The following is a 12,848-nucleotide window of genomic DNA, read 5'->3' as shown; positions in this document are numbered from 1 at the left end:
GTTGAATACATTTAGTGGGAACAATGAATTGAGTTTGAATTGTCAGTCAGTCACTGCTTTTGGTTAAGCAATGGTATTTTAATTAGAGAACCTGCTTTCATGAAATGTCTTATTTTATGAATACCTTTTATATTTAATTTCCAGCTCAGCCTGCCTTTTTACTAACAGGCTTTCTCTGCTGTGAGTTTGTGCCTTAAGGTGTGTTACAGCAAACAAACAGTAATGTCATCATTTATGTTGGGTGACAGGATATTTTGAAAATATTATAGAAAGAGTTCATAATTTTTAAAGTTTAACCAGCTAATATTAATCACTGTGTACTTCAGTCCCTGTTAGTAAGAGAAATCTCACATTTAATTGCCCTTAATTACTTTTTTTTACTCCCTTTCCTCCAGCTTGATAGTTCCTACTCTCTGAAAGGCTAGATTAGATTTTTTTTCAAAACATTTGTAGCTTGTAAAACTTTCATTTCCTTAACTTCACTATCAAATTTGTTTCCCTACCTGTCATTTAATTATTAATTTCAGTCTGTATGCATTTGTTACTGTGTTAAAACATTGAATGGAAAATTGAGCTGAGAGGAAAAAATCATTTAGTTCAAATTATTTCTCCACAATTCCATAATGCAGTATAATAAATACTATGTTTAGAACTACAAATTAAAACATTATTTTAATGGGAGTTTTTAATTATTGTTTCTGGAGAGATTGATAGCTTGTGAAGCGGTATATTATTTCAGTATGAGCTTTCTTCAGTTGTGTTCTTTGAAAGTCAGAGGAAGTCCAGTCCAGGCTGAAAGACACATAGATATTATAAATTTTATAAGAGATGATGCAGTAATTATTTTTGATAACAGAAAGATAGGCATTGAGTACTGAATGGAGTGCTGAGATAAAACATACAGTTGTGGTGCCATACATGGTAGTATCTGATACCATTGAGCCATTTCCAAATAGTAGATGTAATTTATAAYTTTTTCTGTTTAAAGAAGGCCAGCCTCCATCTCCTACAAAGAGCAAAGAAGAGCAGCCTGAGGACCTGCAGGAYGATGCTGAAGGTAGGTGGTCTGACAGCTTCTCAGAGCTATTAATATTCTCACATTTGGAGGAAGAGTTTCTTTTGAACTCTTGGGAAAGAGCTGGAAAACTTTCAGTTAAGAATGCTGCTTACACACACTCAGAGAGAGTTCTTTTTGGCCTAGGTAAAGGATTTAAATTGTTCTGAAGTATATTTCTTCCTAAGGTAGATTCACAATTACAAGTCCTGTTTTTATGTGATGGGCTACTGATTATTGCTGATACATCTCAATAAATTGCTGCTGTTTTATCTCCAACCTGTTCTGACTTCGTGTAATTAAAAAGCCCGAGTGTAATCCATGTTGTGCAGGGCTTGGGTCGTAATCTGGTTGGTTAAATTGGTCAGGTACTTACTGCTAAACACAGAGCAATATAATCCTCAMTTTCCTTTTCTGCAATAAATTTTTGCTATTTTCCTTTTTACAATCTTTATGTTTCCAGACCTTAAAAGTATAGTAGATTTAACTGCAGTTAAAGTCACAATTGTTTAACATTGTGCCTATAATGTTGTTCCTCTAAGGCTCCTTTCCTCAACTTGAATCTTCTCTAGGAAAGTTTGCCCATGTGTATGGAGATAAGCATGATCTATGTTGTTCTAAAACTGTTTCTGAGGATATTTTCCTAATCTGTRTCTCATTGGGAGAGTTGTTAAAAGGTGTCAACATCAAAGACTTGTTTTCAGAGTGCACAGTTTCCCACTGTTTTCAGATATGTGGAAGAGCAAAATGCCCCAATGCTGAAGAAATTCCCCTTCTGTGAAATAATTCAAAGGATGGACCTTAATCTTTAATCCATGACAGTTCCTTATCATGAATTTTTTTTTTTTTTACCTAAAATTCCTCAAATAACACATCTCATTCTGCATTTCAACCAGTGGTTCCACAATCTCCAGCATTTTGACCTAGCACCATGCATTCAGCTCCTAAAATATTCTGACTGGAGTATGGTGTGAGTCACAAAGGGCAGAAAAATGTTATCATCCATCACTTTAAGTAACTGCTAGYAACATCCTGTCACTAAGTTGTGACTGGTTGTTAATGGCAAGTACTTAAATCAGTAGCTGTCATCACCTGGAAGGTGTGGAGGGACCCAAGAAATTTCATCACACCTGAGCATCTTTCCTTTCATGCTGCACTGATCCCTGACACTGAATTTAAGGTTAAATTAAAATACCAATTTTATGTTTGGATTAAAGAATTTGGCAATGACAAACCACATGTTCATTTGTATGTGGACTAACCCTTGGGTGGGATTGTGTTGATACTTTCAACATTTCTAAATAGGCAGAACAATAGTTGTTTTATGATATATTCTTACATGAAGTGTGGCTAAAAGTTTTCACTGTATCAGTGTCTTGAAAAAAAAAAACCCAAAAGGAGGAGAAAATGTATTGTCAAACGGTGAGGTTTTCCTTYCTTTCAAAAATTAACTRATGTTGTTTCAGTCTTTCTGTGGCTTTGTAGATAGTTTCCTATTTCCATGTTTCCTGGTGATCTACAGTCCACTTTGTGAAGCACAAATAAATGCATTGGAAGGGCAAAGTAAATAGTGTTGCAATAGAATTATGTCATTATTCCTGAGCTGTAAAATGCCTCAACTCCTTGAATTTGATGCCATACATCCAAATTTACATTTTGCTGATGCATAATCACTGCTGCAGGATGTAATGGCAGGGCCCCCATCTCCTCGGCAGGAACGAAACCTGTAATGCTTAGGATTGAAAGTCTAAGTGTAGATTAAAGAGGTTTTGTGATAGTGAAAAAAAAAATAGGTAATTAAAGTGTCTGCTGAGGGGAGAAACCTGGATCAGATTTCTGTGCTATTACCTGTGCCTCTGGAAGAGGAGACAAGAAGTTGGGCTCCAGACACTGAATTCCTCTCAAGTTGCCAAGTGGCTGGGGTCTAATGTATCACACCTATGAGCTATTTCCATTGAAGTAAATGGGATTTACACACCTCTGAAAAGAGGATTTAGTTTGTCCTGGGTTAATTATTAGCTGTTGATTTTGACTAATTAAAAGAACTTTTGATGGGGACCCTTGAAGATTATGAAAGTTCTGAATATGTGACATGAACCACAACTACATGTATGAGTAATTTTGTTTAGGTAGGAGTTTCTCTTCACTTCCAAAAAGCTACCTTTTTTTCTTTTTAAAAGAAAAAGTTAGCAGATAATGCATATAAACAGTCYTGAATAAAACATAGCAAAGCCAAACTCTACCTGAGGTCAACTTGGTTGAATTTCCCTCAGGGTAAAACTGAAGTGCTTTGTGGTTTGGTGTGTTTAAATTTTGGAATAGTTCCCTTTAAGTACCCCAAGTTTTTAAAAATTTAAAAAAAAAAAAAAAAAAAAAAAAAAAAAAAAAAAAAAAAAAAAAAAAAAAAAAAAAAAAAAAAAAGAGAAAAGAAAAACCAACCCAAAATTACACGCACACAAAAGCAAGCAAGTATAAAAACCAAATTCCCACAAAACAAACAAACAAAAACTTCCAAAAGCCCAACCTGTGCCTTGTAGCAATAAAAACAAGTCCAAGTTTAACACAGGATATTATTTTCCCCTTGGTAAGATGACCAGCTATAAAATATTTAACAAATATACCCTAAGACATGGGAAGAATGCAATGCATTTTCCTCTGCTTGGTTGTGAGTGCCCTTTTAGACTAAAGATGGGAATACAACTTGCAATATTAGCAGCCTCTTGTCTGCCCTCGTGGCAGTCTCTGAAACCTATTCCACTAAGTTCAGAAATATTTCTGCTGAAATATTTTTTTCCAGCTTGCCAGGCTGGTTGACTGGCTAGAGGTAATAGAGCAATATCTTTTCAGTGCATGTAAAAACCTCCACAGCAGATTGGGGAGAATAAGGTTTTTTTTTGTTATTACCCTCTTTGCAATCAAGGAAAGGTAAGTGGCTGTATGTAAGAAGCTTGTTTTGCAGTAAGCTAAAATAAACACTTGACATGCTAATGAAAGCAATCTTATACCAAACTCCTAAAGTATTAATGGGGTCTGTTATTATGCTATTAGATATATTGTTCTCTGCCTCCAGATTGTTAGCAGAGAAAAGTAAATGTGAACTGCAAAGCAGATTTTCATGTCAGTGGCTGTATTCCACAGATTTTCACTGCAGAGGTATTGTCTGTGAAAATGGATAGATTGAGAAACATATTTTACTCCCATGTTCCCTACAATATTTCAGGTTTGACATGTGCAAACATGCCATATGATTTTATTCTTTTTTGTTCTTTTTTCTTTCCCCCGCCTGTTTCCTACATCCTGGGAGAGTAAGAGCAGTCAGGGATAATTTTGCCTTTACTTTAGTCAGGTAAATTCATTGATTGAGTAATTGTAAAGTGTCAGGTAAACAAAATATGTTTGGTACTAAACTAAACTGAGCGTGTTTTACTTCAGTAGCTTCATAACACAATCTYGAAGTGGTTACATAGATGAAATAGCTGTACTTGTCACAGCATAGCAGCCATGAGTTGGCACAAATGCCACAGGTCACCTGTTCTCATTCTTATTGTCACCACGCAAAAGTAAACCATTTATACAAAAACCTACCAAAGCAAAAATTTTAAAAAATATTCCTTGTTTCTCCTACCTGCCTTCCCATGTAGTGAACATCCCCGTATGTAGTGAACAGTGTGGAGTGTGAAATCAGTTTTTCCAATAGTGGGAGAAGCAAAAGTGTTTGCCCTTTGCTTCTTTATGGGATTTCTCAGATATAAARCAGAGCCTGCCCAGCAGCTGCCCCATCCATTCCCATCGTGGTCTGTGTGAGATCAATRTTGTATCAAAGATGAGTAACGCATCTAGTAACAGCAGGACAAAGGCCTGCTTTTTCTCTTTCTCCAGCAGAAAAATAATCAATCTGTGCAGCAAAAGCCACTTCTTTGCCCTCCTTCAAGGGATGTGAAGGCAAAACTGGAGTTCTGGAAGTTTTCTTACTCCAGATTCTCTCATAAGCTGCTCCCCACTTGAATTCCTCCTGAGAGACTGATAAGCTGCTGGTTTCCCAGGATCTCCTGTGCAAGGTGCAGGTCTGTTGAAGTTGYTTATCCAGGATGAACTTTCTCTGCTTTCCATTCACTTGTTGGGAAGGAGAACAGATTGATCAATAAGCCAAACCACAAAGGTAAAAATTAACACAAATCACCTTTAACAGAGTGGATAGAGTTGATTCCTGTGCCTGATGGATTCATCATACTTTGGCCTTTTGGCTTGCAAAGGTAACATCGCACATTACCTTGTGAGAAATGTTGTGTTAGAAATCCAGGTTCACCCCCTAATTTGGTGGAGGCTCTGTCSGTGAGAGATGTTGATCTAGTGATTGAGTACACCACAGAAATGAGGAAAAATCAAACTGCATCTCAACAACTCATTGGTCCAGCAGGTCATGGCCATTTGGTAGGACTCACCAAGAGGGAGACACCCTGGCTCCTTATCCCATCTCCCAAAAAAATGTTTGTGAAATGGTAAAAAATGCATAGTCTTGAGACTAGACATTAAACCTCTGTTTTATGGCTTAATCCTCTAATTGAGATTAACATAAGGCTTCCCCTTCCTGCTTCTTCTTTACATGCCATGAATTTTGCAGCTGTGCTTCTCACTCCCTAGCTTCATGGAGAAGAATCTAATGTATGCCCTCACCATAATCCATGGCATTGTGGGCTCAATCCTTCCTGGAGCTGGTGGGATGCACACAGTATCTGCTCTTTCTTATTATACAGAGATGTTCTAAGCATTTCTTCTAAGAGTCTTTTAACACTTGGTGCAGGCTTGGTTRTCTTTCTGTGTAAGGTATGAATTAATATTATCTAGATTTGACTTCAAAATCTTTTTATTATGTTCTGCACTTTGTAACAAGTGGTTCTTTTATCACTTGRTAAATTGTAGCTGCAATCCTACTTTGCATCCCACAGGGCAGTTATATTCTTCAGTAAATTTCTGCTCCAATCATAATCTAAAAATGAACATTGAGACACATAATTATACTTCAAAAARCACACAGTCACTTATTCAGCCTTAAAAGTKCYACWTCTTATCAAGATAGCTTAGAACTGTCTYCTTTTTGCTACCAAACCTAATCCTTTAATAAAATGTTAAATTAAGATAAAGTACTACAGAAGAACTTCCTGAGAAGTATGTGTATTGAACATGTCTGTGAGACATTTCACCTTAATGCAGATGGGTTATATTTAAAGAGTGGCTATTAACCTCCATCCTCTGTGGTTGATAGCTTCTCTTTTCACTTCCCTTTTGAAGTCCACCATCTGTCTTGACTGATTACAGCTTTCAGAATATTAGGTGATACTGAACCTTGCACTTAGCCAGGGGTAAAATAGGATGTTATCWGTGTTTTCAGTTGTATTTTCTCTCTGAGCAAATATTTCTCAGAAGATCCTTTTCATCAGTGAAGTGGCTTCTGCTGTTCCATTAAATTGCCATGCAAGATGACTTGGAAAACACAGCTCATTTCAGCCTCCACAGGTGATGTGCAGTCCTGTAAGCCATCACAATTGTTTGAGTGCAGTGTAGGAGACAGGGCTGGTCCCTTCATTGCCAAATACTGATGCAAAATAGTCCATGGTTTTGTTCGCATTTTGTGTGGTTTTTTATGAGCGGCTTCTCTGTCTGTTTCTTCCATTTTTGACAAATCTAAATAGGTCTCATTATAGAGACCTATATATAAAACCTATAATAGGTTTTATTTTGACTACATCTTGGTAAAGAGGCCATGTGGCTGTCCCTCATGGTGTGTAGTTACTCAGACCTTAGGCACATTGTAAAAGGATGAACAAAGAGTAAATTGATATAGTAATGATAAAACTTGTGGGGTTTTTTGCACTTGTACTCATGGGGTTGTTTCTCTGTCTCTTGGACAGGACTGATTGTAGGGCCAGAAGTCAGGGCTTCTCTGTACTGATCTGAACTCAGAGGAGCGATTTCTCTCCCCTTTTATACACCACAAGATTTTTTGTGTATTTTTTTGCATCAAAATGCCAATTCTATGTCCTCTGCACAGACTGCCTGTGACATCTAGAATGTGATATTTATACATATTCTAGTTGTGTTGGTCAGCTCAAACTTCCAGGAGATGTCTCCCTTCATTTGTTGTGAACAAAGTCACAGGAACAGCGATGCTCAGCATCTTTGGCAGTGAAATGTTCCACATCCCTTGCCCAAACTGAATTGCACAATTTGAGTCAATGGAGAGCTACACCCAGTGAAAAKCCAGGTGAGCACAAAGCTCCCAGCAGTGAGTTGAGACAAACTGCTGTGTTCCTGTCTTCCCAGGGCTTAATTTGATGCTGTAGCTGTTGTCCTTTGGTTCCCTAGCCAGGAGAGGTTTGATGAAACTCAGTTAGTTACCTTGTGATTTACAGAGGAGAAGCATGCATGGTGACTTCAGCGATGGAATACAATAGWGTTATTTTTAACCTCTAAGATAAGCCACTCAAGCTACAGTTTTCTCATTCTTTTCCCACACTCCTGAACAAAACGCTGCATGGAAATGAAACTCTGTTATTTATTGGGCTGACAGCTTTGGTGGGCTGGGTGCATTCACAGTGGCACGTTCAGGGCTGCACCTGCAGCACAGTGATTTGTCAAAGCAGCACAGAGGGAAGAAGTGTCATAACTCCTTTAAACAATTATTGCAGAGAATGTGTTACTTACCCTTCTTAAAATTTACCCCAAAGGGGTTATATACAACTAGTGATTAAAACTGACCTAATTCATCATTTAATTAAAAGAAATTAAAATGTTCAGCAACCTCAGGCCACCACCCTAATGATTCACTTTAATGTGTTGTAGTTCTGCAATAATGGCCTTTGTGTGTATGTGCTTCTTGGCTTATGTCTGATATTATTTTGCCCCTGGAATAGTTTGAAAATTGTTTCAAGCTGTATGATCTCAAGTGTCTGTATGGATGGACATGTGCTTTCTTCTCACATTTTAGGAGTTTCACTGAAGACAACATACCTGCTCGTGTGCAGAATGCAGATCAAGGCCTATATTGTTCATTTTGTCATTAATTAGTTTCTCTGCTATGCAATAAGGACCTTCATGTCATTAGTATGATTAGTATGGCAATATTTTTGTGCTGCAAGAAAATTCAAAACTGGCAGAAATCTTGTCTGCCGGATCTTTCATTTGTTAGACAAGAAAGAAGCACAGGTCAGAGACAGAGATGCCACAGTCACTGGCCACAAGGAAAAGCAGAGGATGCTTCTGGATTTGCATTGCAGAGCCATGCAGAGATGTAACAGGATCAAACCTGGTATTCCAGGATGTGGTACCTGCACAATTAAGATGAGATCCTCAGGTGTTGGCCCTCTGTCACTTTTATTTCTACCTTGGGAGGAAAGAGGAGGTTTGAAGAAGCTTTATTCTGAGTGTTAACACCCTTTCTAAGTAGTGAAAACAGTGTTTTTATTATTAATAGCCTCTGTGTTCAGGACTTGGATTTGATGATCCTTGTGGRTSTYTTCCAGRTCAWGATGTTCTGTGATTCTATATTGGAGGGGTAGAAATTGACTGATTTGTACTGATTATGCAGTATTTCTTCCTTTAATTAAAAAATACAATGTCTACAATTCTGTTTTCTTCTGAAAAATGTCTTTTTGTTCCAGTTTTTGGGACACTGACTTTAGACTCAGCTCTAAGTATGTTGCCAGCTGCTTGTGAGGAAAGGTGCTGCTGAAGAGGTGTAGGTATGCGAGTAGATGTAGCACTTTCTCAGCTCTGAAATGGGAAGAGCCAAGAGGCCAGCAGGCTATTAATATTTTTAACTTGCTGTGTTTGTCACAAGAACAGTGGAAGATGTAAAAAAAACACTTGCCACATTCTCTTGAAGAAAAAGTGTGAATACTAGAACCTGCTCCAAGAGTTTGTCCCCCCTGACCTTTGATCAGGATCTTGTCCCAGCCTTCTCCTGTCTGACAGCTGGATTAATATTTATCATATTATCTGTTTCATTTCAGGGCTGCCACTGCTGCTGGCACCTGACTGTGCATGCTAAATGCCTCTCCATRACAAAAAGTGGGCAGGCACTCCTGGAGAATGCTCTTTTCTGGTGGAGTTAGAAGTGTCAGAACAAGTGCCAGAGACTGATCYTTGTTTAGCCTATTTTCTACCAAGTATATAATTTGGGGAAGAGGCATGGGTTTTCTTGATGACTTCAGAAAAAATGCCATGGGGAGACAGCAGGAACCTACCAGGCAGTAGTCAGCTTGGCAAGAGAAAGCAGAATATATGGGCAGAAGTAGGTATTTTAGTGTCTGATATCCTTATTTTGTTTGTATTGTGCTACTGGGCATCCTCAGACTTCTATTTTTTTTTTTTCAATGGACTGTCATGCCAGGGGGAAAGAAACAGATGTTCCCATTTGTCTTGTGTTGTGGCTTAAAATCATTTACATTTTCTGCCCCAAAATGACATGACATGTCGTTTGCCACTCTATGTATCTCCTTTGGAGTGAGTGACAGATTGCTGTTCAAGTGTAATAGAAAAGCAAATATTGTGAGGACAGTTTTCACCTAAAGAAAATGCAATCACTGATTGCTACAGCAGTGGGAATAGAAGGATGGCAGATACTGTAGAAGGCATCCAGTGGAAAAGACATTTTTATTATAAATTGTGTCATGGGGAAGACTCAAGGAAAATGCACTGGTTCTGGCTTTTCTACTTGGAGAAAAGGAGAGCCAGGGGTGAGTAAAAATATTGTGGAAAAATTGGCTCACTACTCTTGTAAAATGTATTTCCAGTTTTTGCCTTGAGCAAGTGCTCCTGCACCAGTTCCAGTAAAGAGCAATAACTGCAGAAAAMCTCTTTATCAGTCAAAGACACTCAGTGAGAGACTCATTAGAAGGGTTTTTTAAAAGTGGCAAAAAAACCTTTGTCAAAGACTTTGGGATTAGTCACTTTTCCACTCTATAGTTTGCTTTCTTATCAGTGTATTCATGCTCTGCTTCCTCCCTTTCTCGTGAGATAAATTGATACTCCAGGCCAAGCAGAGCTTAACTATTCCTTCTGCAAGTCATTTACTTGAGCATTACTTGTCCAGTCTTAATTTTTAGCATTTTTTTTATTTCTGTCCGAGTCCCTTGCCAGGCACATTTACTTTCAGTACACTGATCGAGATGAATTTTCATGTCAGGATCCAGTCAGTCTATTGGACTGGGTCAGAGCACMAAAAGTGAAGTTTCTGCTTGAAGTCTTTTAATTTTTTCTTTCTGAAGGAACAAAATGAAGTGAAAACATACTGAGAATCCTGAAATTACTGTTCTGTTAGGCCAGTTCTAAGCAGAGCATATCCATTRAAATAATTCATTTAGGATTGAGAAAATGTGCTGAACCAGGTGATCATCTAAACTTGCACAGTTTAAGTTTTCTCACAGTAAGTGACTTAAACAAGAGATATAGTTGCTTGGCAATAAACATGAATGAACACTCAAAATACCTGGTTTTAGTCAAGTAAGTCACAGTCAAAGTCAAAAACAATGGCTGTACAAACAAGTATCATCTGGAAATGGAACTTTAAATTGTGAATGCCGTAAGGTAATGGCTGAAATTATTTTCACTGATCTATCAATAGTTACCATTTATGCCTGACCTGCTTTTTCTGAATGTGAAGTCTTTCTGCACAGACTGAAACATGTTGCACTTGACCACAATTAAATTCTTGAAGCTTTGACACTGCTCATTTCACAGTGATGCAATAATCTCTTTGGGTCTAACCTAGTAGTAAAGATTTCTCTTGCCGTTATGTGGTCATCCATATAACAATTTTTTACAGCCTAGAGCTCAAAAATGTGCTAAGAAATTACTCTAGCAAGTCATCCATTCGGGTTAGAATTCCTACAAAGAGTTACCAGGAGGTCAGAAGCCCAAGTCCCTATTGATGGCTGTCAGCTTCACCCTGCCCACCTCTCTTTTCTCAGGCCAGGGTGTTAAGTTCCTGTTCCATCTCCTCTCCTGAGARCAGCTCTGTGTAGGGCCAGCCTTGGAAATAATTCTCCACTAGTCCCATCTGCTGGATGCTTGGAAGAATTGCCTGCTGGAAAGGGAAATCATCATGCCTCAGCCTCTAAATATCTGCTGGATGCAGTGTGCCACCAGATGTATATCTGCCTGTGGAAAACATATTCTCTCTAACCTCGTGAGAGGTTCTTGTTCACCTAAGCACATTTGGACCACTGCTGTTCCCTTCACCAGATTCCATGTGTTAAATAAAATCATGGTAGCTGATGAAAGAAACTTTAGACATGTTTCTAGAGAAGCTGCAATCAGAAAACCCAGGAGCTAGCAAAGATCACAGAAAAAAAAAATCTGTATCATTATCAAGCCATTTCCAGACCTGCAAATGAATTTCCTTTCTCCTGATATATTTGCTCAGCAGTCAGCTTTTCAAATACCTCAAATACTTCAAATTGAGGCTGCTACTGAGCTGTTCTTGAGGTGCTGCAAAGAAGGGAGTGTGGCCATGGCATCCAATCCTGGATGCAGCACTGCAGCCTCTCATGTTGTTATGAAGCTAAAAGAGCCTTTTCCATCCCTGAAAACAGAGAATTCCTGATATATTCTAGTCAGGACAAGCAAAGTTTAAGAGATCCATAGACCTGTTCTCTGCCTTCCATAAAGGAGTTGGAGGGTAGAAAATGGATCATGAATGCGAAGTTGTGGAGAAAATTTGGAATGAATGTGAATGGATAAAAGAGGAAAAATGCATTCAGTCCTAGCAGTCGTACTTCAGTTTGATTTGCTCTCTTCATTWCAGCCATTTGTGATGCATTTTTATAATTTATGTTTAGTGGCATTGYGGTTTTTGCTTTAAAATTCAGTTCAGTTGATTCTTATGCTCCATAGGCATTGAARTAAGTTCTACAGGTCAGAAACACAGCCACTTCAAAGATCCTGTGGAAATGTTACTGGAGGAAAATAATACCAGGAAAAGAAGTCTTTATAAAATACAAAGAAGTTTAAGCATCAATTTCCTTTATTGCAAACTGTGTTTGGGGAAAGATCCCTTTATTTGGTGTTGTTATTTCCAGTGAGTCTGAGATAAAAATCTCCATTGAGGTAAAATTTGTAATCCTCATCTTAAGATATAAAAACCTGATTGGTTTAAATGGAACTGGTCCTGTTGGCAGGTTTTTTCAGCTTACCTTTACATCTCTCTTTTTTATCACAGCWCTTTGCTGTAAATTAGCAGTTCGTGCTAAATTGGTTACAATTAATACTGCACTGYTCCTGTTACCAATAAAAAGATGTATCATAAATAATTTTAATGTGTTTTTCTCAATAGGTGGCAATGGCACAGTGGATAAGCAAAATACTGATGAAAGCAAGACCCAGAGCCAAGAAGAAGGTTTGTGCCCAGCTCCTTAAAAGGCCTGTCTTATGTTTTATCCACCTTGGTGAACAGTAAGCTTCAGGACTGTTTGTACATTTTCACCAGATTTGCTCAGGTCTTGAGTAATTCTCCCATTAGAGACCGAATCTTCATTCATGATAAATGAAATGTGTTGCAGTGCAGGAATGCAGACCCCTCTCCAGCTTACCAGCTCTACATTCTCCCTTTAAGGTCCCTAATCTAGATAATCCTCTCACAAGGAAGAAATCATTTTTTCCCCTCTGCATAGAATAGAAATGAGGGAAAAGAAATTTTGGGAAGGAGGAAGCAGACAGTAGGCTGCTTCTGATGAAAACTCAATTCCTGATGATTTTAAAGGGTATTTTCAAGTTTTAAAAAATTGTCTACACAACA

The 12,848-nt window shown here is 38.1% G+C and overlaps 1 protein-coding gene across 1 annotated transcript in view; it reads left to right on the top strand.

The window, feature by feature from the left end:
* Positions 1-12,848, top strand: part of MACROD2 (mono-ADP ribosylhydrolase 2) — an 809,981-nt gene that overhangs the window by 754,574 nt on the left and 42,559 nt on the right. The window contains 2 exon segments of the mRNA XM_057369011.1: positions 989-1,057; positions 12,387-12,449. Of these exon segments, the coding sequence (XP_057224994.1) occupies positions 989-1,057; positions 12,387-12,449 (132 nt within the window).

The sequence above is a fragment of the Malurus melanocephalus genome, unplaced genomic scaffold, assembly GCF_030028575.1.
Source record: "Malurus melanocephalus ecotype Western Australia unplaced genomic scaffold, MMel_1.1 scaffold_101, whole genome shotgun sequence".
NCBI classification, from domain to species: domain Eukaryota; kingdom Metazoa; phylum Chordata; class Aves; order Passeriformes; family Maluridae; genus Malurus; species Malurus melanocephalus.
The sequence above is the reverse complement of the archived record's forward strand: the minus strand, read 5'-3'. Positions and strand labels throughout refer to the sequence as shown.